The sequence below is a fragment of the Phalaenopsis equestris genome, unplaced genomic scaffold, assembly GCF_001263595.1.
Source record: "Phalaenopsis equestris unplaced genomic scaffold, ASM126359v1 Scaffold000744, whole genome shotgun sequence".
In the NCBI taxonomy this organism is placed as follows: Eukaryota; Viridiplantae; Streptophyta; class Magnoliopsida; order Asparagales; family Orchidaceae; genus Phalaenopsis; species Phalaenopsis equestris.
Genome location: NW_018165184.1, coordinates 91,188 through 105,845, shown reverse-complemented (window position 1 = coordinate 105,845; position 14,658 = coordinate 91,188). Strand labels below are relative to the sequence as shown.

Below are 14,658 nucleotides of genomic sequence, written 5' to 3'. Positions count from 1 at the left end.
GTGCAAAAGAGTTTTGGCGCCTAAGCGTCAGATCCTTAAGCGCTGGTTAAACAGATAAGGTTGCGCCTAAGTGTCGAGACCCCGCGCTTAAGCACCAGTGGCAGTTACTAGACGAATAAAATCGGTTTTCACAAATTTCGAAGAGGTTTTTGAGGCACCCATTGGCATAATAGGTGGTTGTAACCACCATGGAAAAAAATTATCATGAAAGCAAGCGTCTGTTTTTTTTATCTTTCTTCTTAAAATGATAAGTAATTAAGTTTTGGATGGAAGTTGTGGAGAGTATTGATCTTTAATGTTGGAAGAAGTTGTGATGATTTAAATCCATGCACTTCATTACTTCTTGATTTGGCCAATCCATATGTTAAAATTTGTTGTGAGAACATTTAAGAATCGGGTTGGTATTGTCTCAGTCAACAATTGGAAAGAATCACATGAGGTTGTATGAATGAGAATGTAGTTCATATGATTGAGTGCAAATAAATAAGAAAATATTCATTGATGGGTGTAAAGTTAGAGAACTTTAAAGTGACAGGTTAAACCCCTTCCTATTTGGCACAACAAAATTTGCATACTTCCACAACAGAATTCCTATACTTATTACTGATTCATGATAAGAAGAAAGATATTTTCATATTAAGTACTTTTCTTCTACAAAAATATTAGTTAACTTTTTAAGTTGTTACTGTTTCGTTAAAATATCAAAAACACAAAAAAATATTTAACTTTTAAATTCTTGAAAAAATTGTTTTTAGTTTAAGTAATTATCTTTTTAAAAATAGAAAAACTTTCTAAAAAGTGCATATTGCATAATCTTCCCTGTGGGTTTGATATTCAGGTCTTAATAAAAAAGTTCTATATTACTTGATAACGATACGTATATTTGCGTAGTATTTCAATATAAATATATATAAATTTAAAAGTTAAATTCTTATTTTTCTTCAGGATCAAGTTTTTGGTTTTGTTACAAAATAAGGAAATATAAGTAAAAAATATCATCAGAACTATTGATATACCGTGCATAAGCATTAAACCGGGATCAGCAGCCTTAAAGGATTTGTTCTTAGATATGAAAAAATAGCTAGCCTTAAGTAATATGAATCATCACCATGCTCATAAGTCATCTTAATGAGTTCATTTAAAATATTATACATATAAAAATTAGGTAAGTAGCATTAATTATTATTGTATGCCCTTTTCTTATTATAGCCACCCCTTAATCATGCTTGAACAACAAAGGACCTGACATGTATAGAAGAGGAAGCAAGTAAAAGATTGAATTCATAGAGAAAAGTAATCATGATGGGTGCTACAAATTGGGCCTTTTAGGATGAATCTCTATCAATCAAAAGAAGATGAAGGGGAAGGCGAGTCCTCAATGGGGGATGTCTTAATAGGCATCATGCTAATCAGTGGAAATCTTATTGAGGAATTTGCTAGAGCCAAGGAACCTTAAAACTATAAGGTGAGTTTTCTAGTGGATGTAGAAAAAATTAGGTAAGTAGCATTAATTATTATTGTATGTCCTTATCTTATTATAACCACAGCTTAATCATGCTTGAACAACAATGATCAAAGGACCTAACATGTATACAGGTGGAAGCAAGTAAAAGATCGAATTCATAGAGAAAGGTAATCATGATGCGTGCTACAAATTGGGCCTCTAGGATGAATCTCTATCAATCAAAAGAAGATGAAGGGGAAGGCAAGTCCTCAATGGGGGATGCCTTAATAGGCATCATGCTAATCAGTGGAAAGCTTATGGAGGAATTTGCTAGAGCCAAGTAACCTTAAAACTATAGGGTGAGTTTTTTAGTGGATGTAGTGCAAGGTAAGTCTCATTGGGGTAAGGATTGATGAGGTGAGGGCAACTATCAAATTTTCATAAGAGTTGCATAAATGGAGGTGTAATGATCCCCCGAGAAAGAAAAATATTTGTAGATTGTGCAAAAACAGGCAAGTATGACGAATCTTGGTAGCTCTTCGAGGTTGTTATTTATATATAACCTGGCTATTTCCATTTCAATACAAACTATTATACAAGTGGTTGTGATACAACTTATTAAATTGGCCTCCAACCCCTATTCTAGCGTCATACTCACCAAAATAGCGTTAGAGATAAACTCAATCACCTAAATTCACATAGAATAACACAAAATATAATACTTCAATTAAATCAAACTATTTAGATTAGGAGTAATAAAAAATATATTAATTAAATATATTTATAGAGCGTCTAAAATACACCAACTTTCTTATACTAATATAGGCTTCATTAGATATTTTATTTTAAAATCTCTTTATCTTATAGTAGTATACTCCACCTCAACCTTATCTTTTCTTTTCTTGTAAAAAATAATTATAAAAATCTAGTGAGCTATGAGATTCAATAAAATATGTAATTCTAATCCATAACTTAAATACTCTTATAATTAAAATATGCAGTATCAACTAGCATCATTTCTCATAATCATTGTAAAGGTAAATTATTTGAACAACCATTGACCCAATAATAAATAAAAAAGTTTTCCTAAAATAATTTTAAGAGAACAATCATATTTTTAATGTTATAAATATTATTTCATTTATACATGATTAATATTAGGCTAGTTCAATTTTTCTTATATTTCTTTGTATGCGTTATTATATTTCAACAGTTACTTAGCGAGAACATTTTTTCTTTAACTTTAGAGTATATCATGTTTGCGGGACTAAGTTTAATGATCATTATATAAGAGCTCACAACTTATATAGTTTTCATATTCATATAAGTTCATTTTTTCGCCCTGCTTATACAAGTTATCATATTTATTTATCACTCATTTTTTTTTTTATCATATGTGTGTGTGTGTGTGTGTGTGTGTATATATATATCATAAACATGTCATCTAGGGGTGTTAAATCGGGCCAGTTGGTCCAGTTCGGGTCCGACCCGAAAATAACTCGACCTGAATAGGGTCAACCCAAACTTGACCCGAATAATAAACAGGTCGAAAATTAAGACTCAAACCTTACCTGAATTCGAGCTTGACCCGCTAACCGGAACATTCGTGCTTATTCGGGTCATGTTTGAGTTTTCGAGTTCAACCTGAACCCGACTTGAATAATTAACGGGTCAAATTCTCATACCCGAACCCAACTTGAAAAATGATCTGGTGAACCCTAACTCAAATTTTTTTAGTCGAGTTCAAGTTGTGTTGGCATGTCAGACCAATTTTTAACACCCCTAATGTCATGACCAACTTATCCTTAATATCATGACATTTCCCTAAGCTAACATTTTCATCATTACACACTTAAATAGGCATGCGGTTCAGTTTAAATATGATGAATAACAATATACACAAGTACACAATTTATAACTATCATATAGATTTATTTTAAAATATCGCCAACTAATAAAATTTTTATATAATCAAACTTACACACCAACATTTATAGAAGTGTACCAACAATACTTAATTTCTTTACCTTAACCCTCTAATTTCTCCTCTAAATTTTAGTTACTCGTTCAAAAAGCTCTCCAAATTAATGTTGCAATTTCAATAGATTGAAAAAGAATAAATGAGTTTTATTATATTTAATGAAAAGAAAAATTCATTCATTCCTCTAATTTTCTTCTATCTATTTTTCCTATTTCTTTCTTCTCTTGTTTGTTTCTACACACCTGCCCAGTGAATGGTAATTAGAAGAGAAATTTCATAAAATTAAAATCAAATTTAATTGATTATTTTAATTATTTTATTAAATGAAATATATTAATTATGTATTTATACTTATGTATGTCAATTTAATTGAAAAAAAAAAGGTAGAATTTTATAAAAATAATTTGGATATTTATTGGAATGCAAAAAATGGGGCATATTTCAAAATAAATTTAATGTATCTATCTTAATCAAAATTGGGTATTACAAAAAAATAATACTAAGGGAAAGAATTGTGAAAATCAATATTACGAAAAAGAAAGAAGAAGGCTTGTATAAACAAGCCGTGCATGACTTTTTTTAGAAGGATGAGTATCAAATGAGAAATGAATTAGCGATACAATTTCAAACAAAAAAAAAAATGCTACTCAACCTTAATGAAGGTTATCGAGGAATTATGTCATAGTCTTATCTGCTAACCAACTGATTTGCTAATCCATTTCTTTTCTTATTAGAATCTAAGTGTGTAGTTATTCTTTGTAATGTACTTGCCATGTGGCACTATTAGCAGAGCAAAAAAAATTATAAAGTACAATATCATAATATATAATCATAGGATGCTTACCTCATTACCTAATAGACTATTTAACCATTTGGAAAAATATCATAAGAGATAATAAGCTCAATGAGGCAATAATAATAGGGACCAGGATCTTAATGGTGCTAAAAATGTTAATACTGTAAGGATTACATTTCAGTTTTGTTGGACTAATTGATTAAACCAATAAATTAGTATAAAAGAGTATATAAGTGCGTAAAGTTAAAACTAAGAAGTTATAAGCACCAAGATTACCTTATGTCATACATCATGATTGGTTAGGTTAAAAGATTTCTTAAATGAGATTGTGAGAGCAATTGAGGAGACCTTTGAGTCCCTAGGCCGGGAGGCTTCCCTTGACCACCCATAAGAACTTGATTGAGGATGCTTTTAAGAGGTTCCTAAGGAATTCACCTGAGGATAGTTGGAGAGTTGAACTATAAGATTATGACATGGAGCATAATTTCCTCCACATGTAGGATCATCATTCATTTCTATGATATGAAAGATTTTTTTTTTTTTTTTGTATTTAAAACTAAATTGATACATTTTAATAGCTAATAGATCCTTTCAATGAAGCTTTGAACAATTTGGTGGCATTGGTTTTAGCACTAAATAAAGTGAAAAGTTTAGCAAAGGTTGAAATTAAGACATAGAAAAACTAACTTTGTTCTCAATCTTGGAGAGAGGTCGAGATTGTTGTGCATGGAATCATGCCCAAAAAATTTTTAAAATTTATTTTTTTTTACAACACATTTGTGAATAAAAAAACTTGAGTGATCTTAAGCCAAGCATTCAAAGGTATAGTTGAGAATTTCATTACACCATTTGAGATATCAAATGATCCTTTAATCATATACATTTACAATCAAAATGTTCTTTCCGATGAGAGAAGCCTAGCAAGCACAAACCATTCTTCTTGGTTTATGATTTGGCTCAAAGTGATTGAGCCCATTTTGGTCAAACTCATTCTAAAAACCTTCAAGGATCTCAGATAAATGTTTTTTAGATCCAACCATACGCATTCGGCATAAAGTTTTTCAGATTCTTGATTTCACTGTACAGATCATTCAATTGATGTTATATTTATATGCCTGAAGCATGACGAGATGCTTGATTTCTGGAACGACAAAAACTTATGATGTGAATAATGAATCAAACTAGATAACCTCCTCGAAAACTGATTCAAAATTTTGAAACCACAAAGGTTTGGGATGCTAAAGGATGGCCATCATTACATGGTTGGTAATAGAACTCATATTTGATTGACATAGGCGATAAAAGAACCCTCGCAGTACTTGAGACGCCTCAAAGAAGCGGATTGCAAGCACGGAACGAAAGCAGCCTCAGGAAGGCCTAGAACATCACCACTCTCAGGCATGGAAGCGTCGTCGATCCCAAGCTGATCCGGTTTCTCCTGACAGAAAGATTCAAGCGCAATGTTTAACCCAGTCGACAATGGTTCTGTCGTGAAGCTGACAAGAGGAAAGTAAATAATAATAACAATAAGGATTAGCAACAAAATAAGAAGATAATGTACATAAATGAAAGTTTACTATGACAATAAACAGTCGCATACATTGATTCAAATGTATTTCCAGTTGCACTCATTGCTGCACATAGCCTGCAGATCACCCACGGAGGTAGAACTGTATCCTTAACTTCTATGTTGTAACATAGAGGGCTTTCAGATAAGCTTAGATGATCATCGGAGTCAAAAACTGCATCAGCTCTTTTAATCTCCTTGCATTTCACCTATACAATAGAGTCAAGCATCATGATAGGCCTAGTAGATTTATTCAAGCAAATCCAGAATAATGGAAAGCTTAGTTTGTAGCAGATAATTTCAGTGGAATGAAATGAGACTGAAAAAAGGTATCCATGAAGAAAAAAAGGATGAAGGCTACCCGTAAAAGTTACCTCTGGAATACAAAGAGAAGCATTAAGGAATGGAACAGGGGCGTATAATGCTGGAACATCATTGCCATTTAAGGATTTCAGGAAAAATCTGTAAAACAGAGGAAGAGAAATTTGAATTCAATACAAAGACAACCAAACAAGCATAAACATAAACTTAAAAATGTGAGCTGTGAAAAGCAACTCTTTCTGCTGGTATATTGAAGTAGCACTTAAATTAAGAGACGTTAAATAGAAATGTGAGCTCCTCAAAAGAACCTCGAAGAAAATATTGACATGATGGGAGTTAGAGAAAACAAATGAAGATGTGTTGCTATAATGTTTAAGCAACTCTCAAAAATGAAAGGCGCTCCTTTAATAAAGGATAAGAAACCAAATGCTAATATTTCCATTGCCATCCAATTCACGATCATTTTTCTAGTCATTTATAAATTTACTGGAGTGTCGAATCAGGCTCAGTCTGGAGACCTTTATGACTATATCAGACACTCCAGTAAATTTTGAGTCAATTTCAAGTTACTATTTTCCATTTCATCGAAAAAATGGAAAATAGTTCTCATGTTTTGACTCCAAAAAAATTAACCCCGACGGGCCAGAAATTCTAACATGAACCTGACCCGTCTTCAACCCGAACCTGCCTGTATACCCCATTTAAAATAAGACAACTAATCAGGTCACATGGGGTCAAGTTTGGGTTGCTTTCAGGTTGTTGGGTAATTTTGAGTCAATTTCAAGTTAGCGGGCCTGTTTCAGTTCAATAGGGCGGGTAAACATGAACACGACCCGAAAAATTAAATGAGTTAAAATTCCTGACCCAAAGCCGACCCAAATATTATTTGGGTCAACCCGAACCAAACGGATTAAAATTCCTAACCTGAACCATACCCAAATATTATTCAGGTCAACCGCAACACGAATTTTTCGAGTCAGGTTTGGATTAATTTTTTACATCCAGTCCCTAATAAATTATTTCCCATGCACTGAAGGGTAGAGTGCAGAGTTTACCTATAGTTCAATAGAAAATCATATAACCCATGGACATTTGTGTTTCCAATAAATGCAAGGAGAGACTGAGGGCTATTGTCCACCCCAGAAATAGAATCTTGATGAAACGCCTACATAAGAAAAAAACATGAACATATGCATAAACTCGTGCAAAAAGACTTGAATAAGCAAGCAACAAATGAACAGATAATCGATCAAACCTTTCCTAAGTTTTGTTGTTCAATTTCTGAGAGTTCAGCCAAATCAGCCTCATTAGCATGTTCAACTTCAAGATGGCAAAGAGGCATGGAGAAACAAACATTCTGCTTTCACAAATAAATAAATAAACAATAAGAAGGGGAAAGGGGGACTAACAACTTGATGTTACACATATGTATGATGATTCATGATTCAATAAACACATTTGAGAAATTTATTAAATTGGCATTCCATTTAGACTAATATTTTTTTAAGTAAAGCAATCCTGATTTGAATGTTTGAGAATTTGACTTGATGCATAGGAACGTTTTTAATAAATGGCACTCCTGCTAAGTGCCAACTATGTAAGTCTGAGAAAGTGTTGATTTACACAAACTTAGTAATATTGCATTATGAAGAGTTTGTTTTCTGGATGTGAACTGCTGACCTCCAAATCATAATCAATTAAGTTTCATAATAATTTACTAAAATGATTCGGTGAACTTTTACACAAGAGCATGAACATCAGACAAGGCACACCAATCCACTAAAAAACTTGAAAGAAAGCTATTCCTTTTTTAAACACAGGATATTGGGCTTCCATAATTGTTCTTATATCCAATTTATATAAGTTAGCAATTATGTTTGTTATTGTTGGACATATAGTGTGAGTGATGATTACAGTTTGCAAGGAACGATATAAAAATATATAAAAAATAATATGTAAGAATATGTCAAATAGTGCAAATGATAAAATACTCGTACCTTAGGTAAAGAAACTACATATGAATCCAACTATCTATTTCTGAAGAATCTAGTACAACAAGAGGACATTTTGATAATTATTTTTCACATCTCTGTATAGAGATTTAGATTTCACAAAATTCAAAGAGGAACCATTTTAGAAAAAAATCCTTTGAGTGAAGTTTGTTTTAGTTGGACATAATGTGAGTGATGTTTACAATTCGCAGGAACCATATAAAAATATATCAAAAATAATATGAAAGAAAATTGTAAAATAGTGCATATTATAAAATACTCCCAACTTACATAAAGAAGCTACATATGAATCCAACTATCTATTTCTGAAGAATCTAATACAACAAGAGAAAGGGTTGATATTTATTTTTCACATCTCCGTATAGTGATTAAAGTTTCACAAAATTCAAAGAGGAACAATTTTAGAAAAAATATCCATGATACCTCTCATTATGAGGACGAAAGCAAAAGCTAAAAGTAACTTACATGATTTCTGAGCAAGGATCTCAAACCACGAGTAGATTGAGAAAGAAAGGCACTGCAAGACTGTCGCCTCCCCAAAGACTTGTTACCAATGAATAGCACGACGAACTGTGAAGTACAAACTGCAAGTTAAAAGGAAAAAAATACTGAGGTTATGCCAGGAGACTGCATCAAAAAGCAAGAAAAATGAATAGACAATAAAAAACAAAAGGTGAATAAGTCAACCTTTATGTTTGGCATAAGTACAAGCATATCAAGCAGAGCAACTACTGTGCGGAGCATTTATCAATGCCAAAGAAATAAGCATCCATCAATCTCCGTACCACCCTCGCTCAAATCTAACACTTAAAACAAGGAGACAAAACTCCCTCCCTCCCACTCTCTCTACTAGGACTGCATATGAAACTTAAAAAATTTACCAGTGAGACAAAACACCGTCTTAATGAGGGAAAGCCCCTGAAACTTAAACACTTTAACAAGGAAATAAAACTTTTGAAGAGCTTAAAACCCCACATTTGATAAAGGGCATCAAATCCAAGAAAAGAGAATTTTATTCAACACTTAAGATGGCATAACATTCTAATATTAATTCCACTGAAAAACTTCAACAAGGAAATAAAACTTTTGAAGACCTTAAAACCCCACACACTTGATTAAGGGCATCAAATCCAAGAAAAGAGAGTTTCATTTAACACTTTAAATGGCATAACATTCTAATATTAATTCCACTGATCCTTATTTACTGAATAGAGTTTTCAATAACGGAATTGTAAACATAATAACAAGTGGCTGAAAAAACTCCCCTAACAAGAATGAAACCATGAGAACTTGATTCCAGATGACATTGTGGTTCAGAGATTTTTTATGATATAACTAATACAAGTTGTCAATTTTCATGTAAAGTTCACCAAAAAAAGCAATTATCTGAATAGGTTCCAACTAAAATTCATTCTGCCAACTAAATATGTAAAGATAGAATGACAATTCAAAACCCTTCCTTTATTAAAGAAAGCAATACGGCAAGTGCAGAAAATTTATATGAAGTTGATGCTACAATTAGAATCGCACAATCTATCGTTTTACAGAGTTCAAATTTAAACTGTAATTAAGTCCTTTTACAAAACATTATCATTTATCTGAAAAAGCTCTTCTTCGAGGTGTAATTTTTTATTTTAAAAGCTCCACAATTAAAACAAGTAATCTAGCCAGTGAAGAAAATTTATAGGAATTTGATGCTATGATTGTACTCAATTATACAGTTCATAGTGGACACCAAAAATGAGTGAGATGAGAGAACTTACCTTCCGAGTCAAATTTTCATAAGATAGAGGAGATAGTCAGTAAGACATACCCAGAGATTTCACCCCAATTTTGCGAGGACTTTAAGATATGGGGTTAGAGGTTTCCCAAAGGCGCAAGCCTGGTTATGGATAGTCATTATGTACTAAGTATTCAAATTTAACGTATAGTAGCAGTAAATTTAGAATTATGAAAATCATTGTTTGCTTAAGACCAAATGATCGGAAAAATTGTGATGAACACGATCAAGATCTCATGTTTCCGTCATTCCGAGTTATCTTGGTCTCTGGTCTACTTTGTCAAATAAGATAGTCGATCCAACCTGACAGAAAGATCATTATCAACAGTATGAGTTAATTTGTCCAAAAGAACCTTATGGACCAAGGGTGAATGTTTCTCTACGGGAACAAATCTAAGTCGATATGAGCTTACAAGGATCTTTGTGTCCTATCAAGTATACCCTATGATTAGTAACTCAAAGAGGCAAAACGGCATAGGGAAACATACAAGCTACAACCATGACCGTTTTATAGTGGAGTCTATTAGCCAAACCACTTGATAGAGCATACTGGCCAAACCACTAGGTCAAAAGGCCCTTATCATAATCGCTTCGTTTGTCGAGCCTACTGGCCAAACTATATGACCAGAAAACTCGAGCCACGTCCTTACTGACACAGAATTATTTTGAGCGTAAATGTGTCGGCACTAAAGAGTTGGGGTAGTTGCCCGTAAGAAGCTGTCGGTCACCGGAATCGAAATCCCGTCGCCCGCTTCGGAAGGACGTTTAATTTACATATATATATATAAGTTTTAAGAAAAAATATGAAATCAATCTGACCTCATATTTTTCACAGTTTAAATGAAAGAGCGTTCTACCTCAAATCTCGTATCTATCCCGAGGGATAAACACAAGACTTGAGGATGGGGCTCGATCAAATAAACTAAGAAATATATGACATTCGTTTGGTCTGTGAAACCGTTTTATTTGCCGACAAGTTCCTCTATTTAATACAAAGAATTAAATATGGTTTATTTTAGGCTGGGTTCGGAAAAACTTTCTATAAGGGCAAGCCCCTATAGTTAATTACATCGTAGTAGGATGCATGTAGAACAGTAGGATGCATGTAGAACAGTAGGATGCATGTAGAACAGTAGGATGCATGTAGAACAGTAGGATGCATGTAGAACAGTAGGATGCATGTAGAACAGTAGGATGCATGTAGAACAGTAGGATGCATGTAGAACAGTAGGATGCATGTAGAACAGTAGGATGCATGTAGAACAGTAGGATGCATGTAGAACAGTAGGATGCATGTAGAACAGTAGGATGCATGTAGAACAGTAGGATGCATGTAGAACAGTAGGATGCATGTAGAACAGTAGGATGCATGTAGAACAGTAGGATGCATGTAGAACAGTAGGATGCATGTAGAACAGTAGGATGCATGTAGAACAGTAGGATGCATGTAGAACAGTAGGATGCATGTAGAACAGTAGGATGCATGTAGAACAGTAGGATGCATGTAGAACAGTAGGATGCATGTAGAACAGTAGGATGCATGTAGAACAGTAGGATGCATGTAGAACAGTAGGATGCATGTAGAACAGTAGGATGCATGTAGAACAGTAGGATGCATGTAGAACAGTAGGATGCATGTAGAACAGTAGGATGCATGTAGAACAGTAGGATGCATGTAGAACAGTAGGATGCATGTAGAACAGTAGGATGCATGTAGAACAGTAGGATGCATGTAGAACAGTAGGATGCATGTAGAACAGTAGGATGCATGTAGAACAGTAGGATGCATGTAGAACAGTAGGATGCATGTAGAACAGTAGGATGCATGTAGAACAGTAGGATGCATGTAGAAACATGAATAGTATAACATGCTGTACAGAAAGAACAGTAACAGAGAGAAACATGAATAGTATAACATGTTGTACGATACAGTAGCATGTACAAACAAGAATAGTATAACATGCTGTACAAAAAGAACAGTAGCTGGTAGAAATAGGAAAATGAAGTGCTGTAAAATGTAAAGCAAACATGTACACCCGTGAGATCCGTTGTTCCTTAAGTATAGCAAGTCAAAATGCATCGCAAAAAGCGATGTCTGAAAGAAACGTCGTCCAGGAAATCGGAAGAACAATGTAACAACTCATGACAGAAAACTCGAGAAAATCAACGAGAAAAGAGTAAAAGAAAATCCTCAAAACTCCCGGGGAAATTCCAAAAGAAAGGAAAAGTAACACGAGTGCCATGTCCTAAAGCTTCGATAAAACAAAAAAGTTCGGGTGAGGGGGACCGCAAGCACTCGTATGGGGCTAGGCTCAGATATATATTTATACTCGAGGGTCCGCAAAGGCTATTCGGTCACCCGAATGTATAGAACCTGCCACTCGTTTAGAAGTGTGTCTAGAACCTCACTTAGAGGGCTATTTCTCAGTCTAAACAAGTATTCGTCAGGTGGACAATCAATTTTAAAAATGTATTTTTTAAAATTTATGTTTTTGACATGCACATAGGTCTCGAAAAATTATCAAACGTTGTTTTATAGAGAAGAATATATTTTTATTTTTTTATTTTTTTAAACAAATTTTAACAATTTTTATTGTCTACAAGTCAATTACGTTGTCGGGCGTGGGACTGCCAATCACCTGAGGAGGTTCGAGCCGAACTCCCGCTAGATTATGTCGGTGAAGGATACCGTTCTATTATTCATCAAATACCTGGATCTTGATGTTATAGGATAGGGCATCTTTTTGCTCTATCTTGGGTGTGACTTTATCATCACCACTGTACGCCCCAAAACGACTACTTGCGACCTTGTTTGATGGTTTCACGTATAGCAAAAGGCTATAAAGGCTATACGTTAAGGCTATACGTTGACACTTATGCATCAGACATAAACATCGAAAACCGAACCAAGAAGCAAGGAAAGGAAAAGAACAAAAATAGGATGAGAGAGAGGAGAGACCGATTCACCAAAAATATCGAAAAGAACGAAGGATGAATCAACACTCAAAGCTCGTGACAAAAAGAGTCGAAAAGAAAGACCCGAAGAACCCTGAACCAATCCAAAATGGATATCACTTTCAAATGGATATCACTTTCTCACCCAACCCGAGTCAAAATGACCTCCTAACGCCGGTATCCAAACGTATCCAAACCCCAATGACATCTTTTATGAAATTAATTCGTCTCAACCAAATACTTTTCCAAAATAAGATTTAAAATCTCCCAAACTTCAAAAAGAAAATGATCTCGGGGAAACCACCACTAATATTTCTAAACTCATGCCGAAATCAAAATTCTCCAACTTTCAAATTAATAGATAGCCTCATACATCAAATAAGCATGAAATCTTCCCACAGAACCAAATAAATGCTCACGGTCGGGGGTCAATAAAGAAGAGGAAGCAGCAGCTAAGGCAACCCAAGGATAAAAGAGGCTCACGGCCAAGGCAATAAAAGGGTCCAAAAAAGAACTATTAAGGCTCACGGTTCAGGGCAGTAAGGAGCAGCTGCTAAGACCCACAACCACAGCCAACCCAAGGCACAACAAGGCTCACGGTTCAGGGCAACTCAAATCAATTCTCTAAAAGTTTTGATATACATAAGAGAGTACAAAACATCACCAATCTCTCAAAGTAACAAGTTTGATCCATCTACAATCATTCAAATGATTCAAACTCAACAAGAGGGGCTAAATTAAACTCAACAAACTCCAATAGGTCTCACGGGTAAGGACTGCAAGAGGCGCAAATCTCAACTACATCACAAGCCCATGGTAAGGAACCAAACATATATCAAAGCTGCAGCCTTATAAGCTTCCAAACCAATCCATCAAAACCAGCTAACAATTCTCGAATAAGGACAACACAGTAAGTCAAAACAGGCTCTCGGGTAGGAGCCGAGGCCAACAAAAATAAAAAAAAAGCCATTTCTCGGGTATGAAGGAACTAAAGCCAGCAAAACCACACTCAAACCACTTCTCGGGTGGGGGCAAGACAAAGCAAAACCGAGCTTCCAACTAGAGTCAAACCGAGACACAACTGAGGTTCAAACTCAGGCTACAACAAAAGGGTAGAAAACATCTCTATGCCCTCAAGACATCAAAATATAGGACTACCATATATTTTAAACAAGAATAGCTATGGAACGCCTCCAAATCAAAATAAATTCCTCCACAATATGTATATTTAAGCCAAAAACACACACAAGATTCCAAAACCGAGCCCAACAGGGGCTAAAGCCAAACCAAATGATCTATCAATAAGCCCACAGGTAGGACTAAAAACGAACCAAATCAAACTCTCAAGCCACCTCTCGGGTAGTAGCTAAGACAAGCAAACCGAGCTTCCAAACCAAGCCAAAACCGAGCCCAACAAGGCTAAAACAGGACCCAAGCATCGATATAAATTCAGGCTTTAACAGAAATTAAAGTTCCAACCATTTCAAGGTAAAAACGAGCCATTCAAAGCCAAGGAATAGCTCACAAGCCTGTAAAACATTAGCATATGGAGCCAAAATAGATTTTAAACTATAGCAGTGTCATGAAAAGTATTTTTTAGGCCACCAATATAGTCGTTCTAAGCATGAATTAATTTCCCTCAAACATCCAAGCATGAAAGATCCCCCCTTCGAGGAGTCAAACCAAATTATTAAAGCAAACTATAACATCTTTTCCAAATCAAAGTGAACTTCTTCATAATATGCATTTTAAGCAAGAGGAAGTTATAAGATGCCAAAACCGAACCCCCAACATGCATGAAA

General features: G+C 34.5%; 1 protein-coding gene across 2 annotated transcripts in view; it reads right to left on the bottom strand.

Annotated features, from left to right (window-relative positions):
* Positions 1-5,017: 5,017 nt before the first annotated feature.
* Positions 5,018-14,658, bottom strand: part of LOC110030622 (protein downstream neighbor of Son-like) — a 41,856-nt gene continuing 32,215 nt past the window's right edge. For both annotated transcript variants that reach the window (XM_020733425.1, XM_020733424.1), the window contains 6 exons: positions 8,587-8,705; positions 7,365-7,466; positions 7,165-7,274; positions 6,163-6,250; positions 5,822-5,997; positions 5,018-5,717 (listed from right to left, as the gene is read on the bottom strand). In XM_020733425.1, coding sequence (XP_020589084.1) covers positions 5,498-5,717; positions 5,822-5,997; positions 6,163-6,250; positions 7,165-7,274; positions 7,365-7,466; positions 8,587-8,705 — 815 coding nt within the window. In that variant the 3' untranslated portion in view covers positions 5,018-5,497. The remainder of the gene's footprint in view (positions 5,718-5,821; positions 5,998-6,162; positions 6,251-7,164; positions 7,275-7,364; positions 7,467-8,586; positions 8,706-14,658) is intronic.